The sequence below is a fragment of the Callionymus lyra genome, chromosome 10 (assembly GCF_982586985.1).
Source record: "Callionymus lyra chromosome 10, fCalLyr1.hap1.1, whole genome shotgun sequence".
Classification (NCBI taxonomy): domain Eukaryota; kingdom Metazoa; phylum Chordata; class Actinopteri; order Syngnathiformes; family Callionymidae; genus Callionymus; species Callionymus lyra.
The window spans coordinates 24948956-24959942 of NC_141827.1; the positions used below are offsets into that span (position 1 = coordinate 24948956).

Below are 10987 nucleotides of genomic sequence, written 5' to 3' on the forward strand. Positions count from 1 at the left end.
TCTCTGTGTATTACGTTCAGTCATAAAGACTTTCTACTGGAATCATTAGAAATTGATCAGGAAAAAGTTGTCACTATAATGTTGTTGTTTTTTGGATCAAGTGATTCCAAGAATCGACTCAATAATAACTGTTGTGTTGTACTTTCCACTGCCGGATGAATTAGAGCTTCATATAAACATACAGTTATTATCTTCATAGAGACTTGGAACAGATTTGTTGTCTACCATGTAAGAAAGAATGTAAATTAAAATGTATAAAACATGAATAAAAAAAACTTTTTTTTATACAGTAGTAGAATAAAATAATGTTAATTTAGCTAATCTTTTTTCAGGCTGAATCATTTAGAGCAATTAAAAAAATGTTGGATTGTTGTTTTTAGAATATTAAACATTACGTGCAAAAAAAGCATTTATTTTGTTTTTTTACAATTTTTTAACCTTTGTGTTGTCTCTGGGTCAAGGTGAACGACCTCCCTGACTTCCATAAATACATATGCAGTGGTGGAGGTCGTTCACTTTGACACAAACACAAAGTTTAAAAAACGTATAAAAGTTTCAACATTTTGAAATGTTAAATTCAACAATTATAGGGCACAGTATGTCTGTCTTTGTGTGTGCCCTGCGAAAGACTAGCGTCCTGTCCAGGGTGTCCCCTGCCTCTCGCCCAATGATACTACTATGATAGGCTCCAGTCTCCCCGCGACCCCGGTAAGGCATAAAGCTGTAGACAATGAATGAATGAATCAAAATTTCAACAATTCACTATACACGACTCACGTGTTTTGTTTAAAAACAAAAATGTGTTTATTTGAATCACAAGTGGGATATCTTTTATTATCAATAACTACGGAACTATTCATTCTACATCGGGGGGGGCAATTATAACTCTTCAAGGGCCACATTCAATTCTGTGAATGTTCTTAGGGGCCGTCGAGCAAAAAGAAAGACGAGAAAATCCCCCCAAAAAAAGACATTCGTCATTAGGCCGTGACATTTATTAAGATAAATAAGCTGCAATTGTATTCTTGTATACATGAGTTTTTTTTCCAAACCATTTCTTTAACTAACTTGAAAAAGGGGCCACATCATATACCGTGAATGTTGTGAAGGGCCGTCAATCCAAAGGAGAGAAGCTAAAATATAAAATAAAAACTTAAAAAAAAACAAAGCAAGTAAGAATAGTAAAGAAGGAAATATCAGCATAAAATAAACCTGACTATGTCAAAACACTTTTATAAACCTTTCATGTAAAAGAAACTGACGGGAAAATAACCTTTTCCTCTAAATATGATCATTTCAATGGACAAGACATTTATATAAAAGTAAAAACAAAAAAAAATCAGAAAGAATATATATATTTAGAGTTAATACAATAATAAAAGTAATATTAAATGTGTAAGCTGTCGGAAAGAATGTCTATGTTCTACTCTGACCTCTTGAGGGCCGCATGAATCCAGTCAAAGGGCCTGATGTGGCCCTCCAACCTTATCTATGCGGCCCACGTAAGGTCAAAATAATATTTAAAAACTGACCGTTTTTAAATGTTTCCAATGACTATCTAACAATTTTAATACGAGTACAGCTTTACATTGTAACTTGTTAAAGATCTTAGTTATTTTTATTATTTCTCTCTGTTCTTTTTCTTGGAAAAGTGTTTAATTTTTAGCGAATAAAAAGCTTGTTTGAATAAAAATCACATTGTAAAATGGAATTTATATGAAATTAAATATTACAAAACTTATTTTTTAAACTTAAAACCTATTGCATTTTATCGCATAATGTGTTGGATAAGTGACCCTGGTCTGGAAAAGCGCTATACAAATAAAAATTACTTACTTACTTACTTACTTGCAATTTAGAAATATGTATATATTTTTTTTGTTTTTTTAATATTTAATAAAATACATATTAAAATGGAGTGATATACAATCAGATTAACACCAAAGATCATTTAATCTTTAATTTCAATTTGTTTGTTCTTTCTTTCGTCTTATAACAGTTACAGTTTATGATGTGGCCCCTGAGGATTTATTTTTTTTTACCCATCCCTGATCTACATGGTTGTCATAGTTGTCAATGGGTCATTGACCGGGTGGCGAGGGAAGAACTCCATTTCCCAGAGTTCCACTGTGACATTTCAGTGAATGGGGCTCCGGGAGCTCAAGCTCTGCGTCTTTAAATCCGTCGCTCCTCCCTCCTCTCCTCGCCTGCCGAGCCTCTCTCTCTCCCGCGGACCTGACAGAGACCAGCGGTGCTCCGGGGCCACAGCAGCAGCAGCAGCAGGACCATCAGGACCATCATCATCATCATCCTCATCATCTTCAGCACCAGCTGATCATGGGCTCCCACCGCAGCCTCCGGAACCTCTAACCGAACCTTTTTTTTGTTGTTTTAATGGATGTCGACGTTCTGGAGTGAAGGCGAGAGAGAGAGGGATCCGCGCCTCCTTATGTTTTTCCTTCTCGGAAGCGGAATGTCGGGAGTGTAGTGTCCGGTGAGAGAGCGCGCGCTCCCTCCGGCAGGAGGGGACGTGAAGTTTTTTAAAGAAAAGAAGAAAAAAAAAAGAGGGGATTCTTCTTCTTCTTCTTCTTTTTTTTTTTTTTTTTTTTTTCTTCCCTTTCTTTTCTCGTGTCACGCCAGCGGAAGTGTGTCCAACATTTTCCCCGATGAGAATCCACCATCCGTGGGGAGGCTCTGTGATCATGACCAGCAAGAGCGCCGGGTGGCTGCAGGAGGCGCTGGAGTCCGGGGCCGCGGCGGCGCTGCTGCTGCTGGACTGCCGGGCGCACGAGCTCTACGAGGCGGCCCACGTCGAGTCCGCCATCAACCTGGCCATCCCGGGCCTCATGCTGCGGCGGCTGAAGAAGGGCAACCTGCCGATCCGCTCCATCATCCCCAACAACGAGGACAAGGAGAAGTTCGTCAAGCGGTGCAAGACGGACGTGGTGGTTCTGTACGACGAGGCGAGCTCGGAGCGCCAGGACCTGACCGGGCTCGGGAGCTCCGTGCTCGGGCTGCTGCTGCAGAAGCTCCGGGACGACGGGTGCAAGGCTTTCTTCCTGGAAGGTAAAGAGCAAAAGACAAACTAAATCCACTTCAAATCTACCACAGTTTTCTTGTATGAACGTGTTTTCAATTAGACGCCATGTTGGATTTTCATGAATGAAACAGAAAACAAAGAGGATTAAGAATCACATTAATCCTCCCAAAACTTTATGAATGTCACTGGATTAACAGAAATAATACCGAAGGGTAGGAGGGGGGGTGACTCTACTAAAGGTTAAAGCAGGATTGTTTTTTCACTGGAGACTAAACAGCCATTCATAAAAAAAAAAGAAGTCCTCCTGGTTTTTTTCTCAATGGAGCACATCTGTAATGCTCTTCTCAAGCCTGCTCTGGCTTTTTTATTAAGAAGATGGAGAACAAACCAGTAAACAAAAGTCATCCAATACTTTTCTTGCATTATTATTATTATTATTTTTAAAGTATACTATTCACTATATTGTTGTTTTTTATACACAAATCATTTTAACTTCATCTAATATCTTTGTTCTAGTTATTTTGAATGTTGATATGGTTAATTTTGTGTTAATAATAGATAATGTTATTTCATTATTGAGTTTTTTTTTTCCTTGTTTATGCTGTAGTTTAATTGATTTATTGTATTAATTTTAATTATACATCTTTTTTGGCTAGTCCACTATTGATGGTGTGAATTTTTTTATAGTACTGGATTTTAAGGAAAATACACAATGATTTATAAGACAAATTGTCTTAAGAATATAGCACTTTTTTAGTGTCTAAACTTCAATATTTACTCTTTGTCTTTTAACAAAAAGAAAAGACAATACTCTTTTTAGCAAAAGTTATGAGTGATAATGTGGATTATACTAAAGTAACTACATCGTAATATAGATCAATTTTGGGATAACTTCATTTCCACCCAACATTACGTTAGCAATTTTTTTTTTGCGTTAAACTTCCTTCTTGTTCACGATAAGAAACAAACATGAGTTTAAATGTTAGGATGTTCTCGTTGTCAGACGACATCATGACTTGTTTACAATGACTTGGTTTGAGGAAGTAGCGAGGGCGAGAGGTCGTGGTGTCACAGGAAGTTGACCAACAGGTGCACGAAAACAGGGGGTGGAAGTTGAAAAAGATTATTCCTATAGCACTAGATTATTTAATGGTTTATGATGACTTGTCATTTTCAACTGAGCTCATATTTAGCTTAACTTTTAGCCGCCTATTGTTTTTTAACGCTGCCTTTAGCTCATAGGTGGAAACTAGTAATGGAGGTCAGTGTCACAGTATAATGAAGTGTTATTATAATGTTATTATTAGCATTGTATGGAGTCTAAGGAAACAGTTTCAAATCAATTAAAGTAAATTATATAATTAATTACGTTTTTAAAGACATTTAGAGATATATTTAGAAATAATTTCTTCATAAACAAGCTGAGTAAAAACCTGACAATGTGTTTGTTTACAGAGGCTAGTAGGAGCAACAAGCATATTGGATCAAAAATGAAATATTCAAACTACTTTATCGACGAATATTTTGTTTTCTCTATGAATGTGTTATTACTGTTTTCATTGATGATCTTGCTCTTGTGCCAACAGGAGGATTCAACAAGTTCCAATCGGAGTATCCCGAGCACTGCGAGACCAACATAGACTGTTCCTGCCCCAGCAGCTCCCCCCCGACCTCCGTCCTGGGCCTGGGAGGACTCCGGATCAGCTCCGACTGCTCCGACGGAGAGTCCGACCGGGAGCCGGGCAGCGCCACCGAGTCGGAAGGCAGCCCGTTGCCAAACAACCAGCCAGCGTTTCCCGTCCAGATCCTGCCATATCTCTACCTGGGCTGTGCCAAAGACTCCACCAACCTGGACGTGCTCAGCAAGTACAATATCAAGTACATCCTCAACGTGACGCCCAACCTGCCCAACATGTTCGAACACGAAGGGGACTTCAAGTACAAACAGATCCCCATCTCTGATCACTGGAGCCAGAACCTCTCGCAGTTTTTCCCAGAGGCTATTTCATTTATCGGTGAGTACAGCTTTATATCTCTTGTCTTTTTATTTATCAGTGAAGGTGTGTATTGGCTTGATATGATGTGTATCACAACACCGGGACAATAATACTATGTATTGTGATTTTGTAAGGGTATACAAGAGTGTATTTGTAGAATTGTCAGAGTATTTGACTCTGGTGTTGCAGAATTTACAGACCACATGACTCTCGTAACTGCTTTCATTTGTTTGAAACCAAAATATCTCCAAACATCAGCTTTAAAAGCTGCTGGAGTCTACTGTATCCCCTCGTCCTTACTCATCTAGCAGGGTTTCTTTAGCTGCAAAGGAGGTAATGACTGCTGCCATCTAGCGACTGGAGGTGTTATCGCAACACAAAAATGAACAAACAACATGAATATTGCATTTTAAAAAGTAAATAATGATTTTAAAGCCAAAAATAAGAATAAGTCGATACAGTGCTGTCAAATATTGATACAGTATTGTGAAAAAAACATATGGAGATATGTCACCTTATCTATATTTTTCAAAATCCTCATTTATCACCCAGACTCATTTTTATTTTAAGGATTTATATTTTCATTTCTTTCAAAAGATCTGTCCGTTACTGCTTGAACCAGACCCAACAGAGCCTTATGGGCACTTTGAGTGTGTTCATGTGGCCCTTGGGTACGAGTCCAAATGTTATTTTGTACTTATTTTTATCTTCTATGTAGTCTTGTCCCTTACAATGAATGAAACAATTGAATAAATATGGTGTCTCTATCATATTTATATGTTTTATACTCTGTTTCTTATGTTATTTATACTTAAATAAAATGTATATACTGTACAATGAGATAGCATACTATCGAATATCAACTTGCGCTTTTTGTCTTTAGTGTCTTAGTATAATTGCAGTTGATTATATCCTTGAATAAAACATTTATTCTTCATTTATGGTCGACAGCCTTGAACAATATTCACAGTATGTCATGTGGCTGCTTAGAAATTGTATTTTCTCACCTCTAGCTTATACTTTATTCTGATTTTTTTCTTTTGTCTCATAAACCTGAACGTCCTTCTATTTTTTTAAATGTGTGTGAAGAAATAAATGCATTTCTTTTTCTATCTAAAATACTTTTGAAGACAGTCTTTAAAGAAAAAAGTCTAAATAAAATATATATCAAATATACTGTATGAACCTTAAAAACATAAATGTAATGTAATATCATGTATCAACTATCGTACACATTCTGTTACTGTTGTAAATTCTTAGTTTTTGAAGCAGTTTATGACTCAAGTTATCAAGTGTAGGAGGGATGATCTTTGTGAATCGCATGATCAGCTATTTTGAATGGTTTGTTAGCGCTACATAACACTTTGGATTCTTGGCGTTTACAACAGTATTTGGTTGTTTTTCATATTGCCGGTCAATTACTTATTGAAGCCGAGTATAGAATTAAAGATAACAAGCATATCTTGCCCCAAAGATTCCAGAGATATTTCCCGGAAGCAGAATCTTTTTGAATGAGTCGGCGATTGTGTTTTTTTGGGGGGACATTGTGACATTTTTCGTCAAGTAACGCCGCGTCTGAGGTGGGAGGAAGTGTGATGGATGCCAGAGCCAGAAGTCCTGGCAGATTTGGGTCACGCTGATGTTAAATAGTGCTGGCTGTAAAATGCAGGGAATTACATCACATGGTTCTGGTGAGTGCAGCTGAAAAAAAAAAAAAAAAAAAAAAGGGATCCAGATGTGACCTCACACTACACTGCACATTCATAAATACATGAAGTCATCGCCGGAGCGTGGTTCAGTCACACCGTGCACAGAACAAATGGGTTCAGCAGATTTCTGATTCGATTCACAGCCGCATAAATCTTTGTACTTTCCCTAGAAGGAGACTCCGTCCATGATCCGACGGGGGGAAATTGAACACACATCGCATATAAATTTAATTAGACCTCCATTTGACAACTTGATCCGCTGAACCACGTGACCTCGACGCTGCAACAAAAGAGAAGGATACGGGAGCGGACGAGAGAAAGCGAGGGAAGGAAGGAAAAGGCACTTAGCTCTTATCTAATGGCCTGAAGTGGTGCGAGATTGAAACCAGAAGGTGGATGGATGGAGCTTGTTAATAATGGAGGACGTTTTTCGGTGAGGGTTTTGTTTGTACATGTGAGAGCAGCGAAGAAGAATGAAACCAGTGAATGACTTTTACTTCTTGATAAAAACACGGTTGCTTCTGTTTAATCACAAGTAGACTTTTCATTTGAAGTAAAGTCACACCATTTTAAGATGTGAATGGATATGAAAAACCTAAAGCTGAATTTTAACCCTTGCGTTATCTCAGGGGTTAAGGTGACCCTGAAGAGGTGTTTTTTTCTGGCTTTTGGGGTCACCTTGACCCTGAGAAAAACACAAGGGTTAAAGGAGGTCTGGTCATTTTGAAAATATATCTAGACTATATTATTATGAGCAAAGCTATGGTACACATGATGAACAAATAGGGAATTTTGAGGTTAAGTTTTAGTCAATATTTTTTTTTTTTTTGTATAGTCTGAGATGAAACCGTTTAATATGGTGTATATTGGCAAGAATCTGTAGGGGCAACAGATAACAACTATATACTGTGATACCGTAGGAACAGGGATATATTTGTAGTATTGTCGAGTCCGACCACATGATTCTTGGCGAAGTCGTAACTGCTCTTATTTGTTTTGAAACCAAAATATGTCCCAATAACGGCTTTTAAAAGCTGCTGGAGTCAACTGTATCCTCTCGTCCTCAGTCATCGTCGGATGTTATTGTTCCTTAAGCTGCAGAGGTCGTAACGACTGCTGCCATCCAGTGGCAGGAAGTCTAATGGCAACACAAAAATAAACAAATGCACGGAATATTCAAATGTAAATTATTTTATTTTATACACACTAACATAGATAACATTAAAAAACGATACAGTGTTATTACTTTAAATTCTGTCGGTCATATGATCATGACCCGCCTCGTTCTGACGGTTTCTCTCTCTCTCCTCCCGCAGACGAGGCTCGCTCCAAAAAGTGCGGCATCCTGGTGCACTGCCTGGCCGGCATCAGCCGCTCCGTCACCGTCACCGTGGCCTACCTGATGCAGAAGCTCAACCTGTCGCTGAACGACGCCTACGACTTCGTCAAGCGGAAAAAGTCCAACATCTCGCCCAACTTCAACTTCATGGGTCAGCTGCTGGACTTCGAGAGGACGCTGGGCCTGAACAGCCCGTGTGACAACCACACGTCCTCGCCGGCGCACGAGCAGCTCTTCTTCACCACGCCGACCAATCACAATGTGTTTCAGCTGGACACGCTCGAGTCCACATGAGAGTTCGACGGACAGGGGGGGGGGGACTGCCCCCCATTTACGGGTCATCGTGGTAGATGTTGCCACGGTAACAAGTGGCCGCTGCCGGAGTGAAGCGGCCTGATTTAATGAATGTTTTAGCCTCCCGAGGCTCGTTGTCTGAGAGCCTCGCCGCAGAGGAGGCCAGCGAGGACCGACGGTTCACGGGCGCCGTCTTCGATCCACGGGGGGAACGGGTGGGATTGCGACGCCATCCTCCGCCGCCGCCACGACGCGCGGTAAAAAGGTCTTAACAAAAGAGCCACGGATTCTTAATTGACTGGGCGAGAGCCACAGCAGGACTGACCACTTCACACACACACACACACACACACACACGGACATGGACTGCACTCGCGTCATCCGTTTGTCCGTCTCGCCAGCTGACTGGTGCCAAGTGGAGGATCTGGGATTTTAAGGAAGCCTCACTCTACTGAATGTGGAGATTTTTTTTAAACCAAGGAATTAACACACATTGACAAAGTATGTATGTTTGTATCGTTCGTGCCGTACGTACGTTCATCGCGGAAAATGTATGAGCAGTCCTTAACAATGTCTTTATGCATTTTTGTATATTTTGTGTACATTTACGCACAAATCTATAGCTTATATATACAGTATATACACATAGAAATCTTATATTTGTCCAAAAGTAATCCAATCCAGTATAGGCGGAAGAGATTGTAATTTTTAGGGAGTGGGGTGGGCGGGGGGTGGGCGGTCAAGCCAACAGAAGTGTTGCGATAGTTGTTTTTTTTTAAAGGTCTGCGATGACCTCATGCAGTTTGCACAGCGGTGAAGCCATTGACTTATTGGTACTTAAGAGTCGGATCTGGAAGCAGGCGGATAAAAAAAAACGGATTGGCCAGTCCCAGGCTGTGACCAGTGCTGACAGCTGTGCAGGGCCCCGGGGAGGGAGTGGGATCAAGGCCCCCGGGGGGCTGGAAGACCAATGGGGTTGGATTCCGGTCTGGGTCTTGAGGGGGTGAGGGGGGCGGAGGAAGTGGACGAGGGTGTGGGTTCAGAGTGGGTTTCATTCACACAACAGTAATTTCAGCTGAAACATGAGACGATAACTAGAGGAGCACCGAGAGAGTGCAGACCTCTGCCAAGGATCTTGTTTATACCAATATTGTGATTACATTTTTTCTGAACTCGGTAGTAATCCACCAAAATGTTTTAATTAAACAAGTATCGTAGTAGTAGGTAAGGTTTTCACCTGGTACAACACCTCAGGTTCACGGCCTGAACCTACAAACGATGGTGAGATGTTAGAGATGTTAGTGGGCGTGTCCTGTTCTGATGAGCAGGAAGTCTCACATGAGTGACGCGTAAAAGCTCCCTCCCACTTTAGTTCCGCTTAAACTTGTAAGAAAATGAGTTGGTTCATTAAAAAATCTATAAAGTCTAGAGAATCCTAGATCTGTGCTGGTGTAAAAAAGGCCTTGAAAAGACAGATCTAGGTTTGGTACAATAATTACGGGTTGTTTTCACTTTTCCAAAACAATCAATGTTTGCTGATGCAATTGAAAAGGAAGGGAGGAGTCGAAGTGTGTTACAACCAAGAGCGCTCTGACCATTATTTATTCTAGTAGTGTCGCCGTGAATGAAACCCAAACTCAGTGTTTTCAGTTCCCCGTTTCCTCCTCCTTCCTCCTCCTCTTGCAAAACAAGACTGACCAGTTTGTTTTCCGCCGCTTGTTCTTCATTTTAATCTACGATTGCCAAAAAAAAAAAACGGACTCCCGTGTGCGTTCGTGAGTCCAGATTACAAAAAAAATATTTTTGCACTTCTATGGCAGCTTGTCAAAAACGGCATCACGTGAAAGGCTACTTTGCTACTGCTACGTTTGGGAAGAAAATGATAATCATTAGTAACCAAAAAAATTGTTAAAAACTGTTCAAGAATGTCATGTTGGAAGTTTTTGAACTGATTTCAAGACTGTTATAGGAAAAAACACTATTACGAAAACAATGCAGTAGAACAAGTAGTAATTTTGCTTAGAGATTGGTGGGAATCCCCGTCATCCATTAGAGACTCCAGTTGAGGATCGAGACTAGAAGCCTGTTGTTTAGGTTTGTTAGGTTTTTGGTCCTGGGTTAGTGGGGAAGTCAGCTATCGGCGTAGGTTCAAGTCCGGGACTGGCCTCTTCTAAAAGCAGCACTTCAACAGCTTCATTACCGACGTTCAAAGTAATCAGACCGGGGAAAAAAAAAGTCAAAAAGTGTTTGACCCTCAAAGAAAACCTAATTCACCCTAAAGCCTTGATTCTGCAACAGAAACACAAACCTAGATTAGTAGAATATTTTGCGTACATGACTAGTAAAGTTGGGTGTCGCTTTGTAAACCGGGGGAACACGAACGATGAGAACCGATTTATTTTACTGCTGACACCAGCATGTGGTCGGAAAGTTTCCAAGACCCTGTTCACCTTTTCGGTAGCACTAAAATGATTCGAGGGGTTTTTACGCCATTCTTGTCATGCCGAACCTCATGTGGGAACATTTTTATTTGCTAAAATAGATGTTGTATCGTCGCCTCAAAACTTGCCAAACGCTTGGTGCTAGCGATACATGATGGAATTCCCGA

The 10987-nt window shown here is 40.3% G+C and overlaps 1 protein-coding gene across 1 annotated transcript; it reads left to right on the top strand.

The window, feature by feature from the left end:
• Positions 1-2281: 2281 nt before the first annotated feature.
• dusp7 (dual specificity phosphatase 7) lies at positions 2282-9089 on the top strand. The gene is made up of 3 exons (XM_087801208.1): positions 2282-3066; positions 4627-5055; positions 8063-9089. Exons 1-3 carry the CDS (start codon positions 2667-2669, stop codon positions 8377-8379), a joined length of 1146 nt encoding a protein of 381 aa, XP_087657334.1. The 5' UTR covers positions 2282-2666; the 3' UTR covers positions 8380-9089.
• Positions 9090-10987: the final 1898 nt, after the last annotated feature.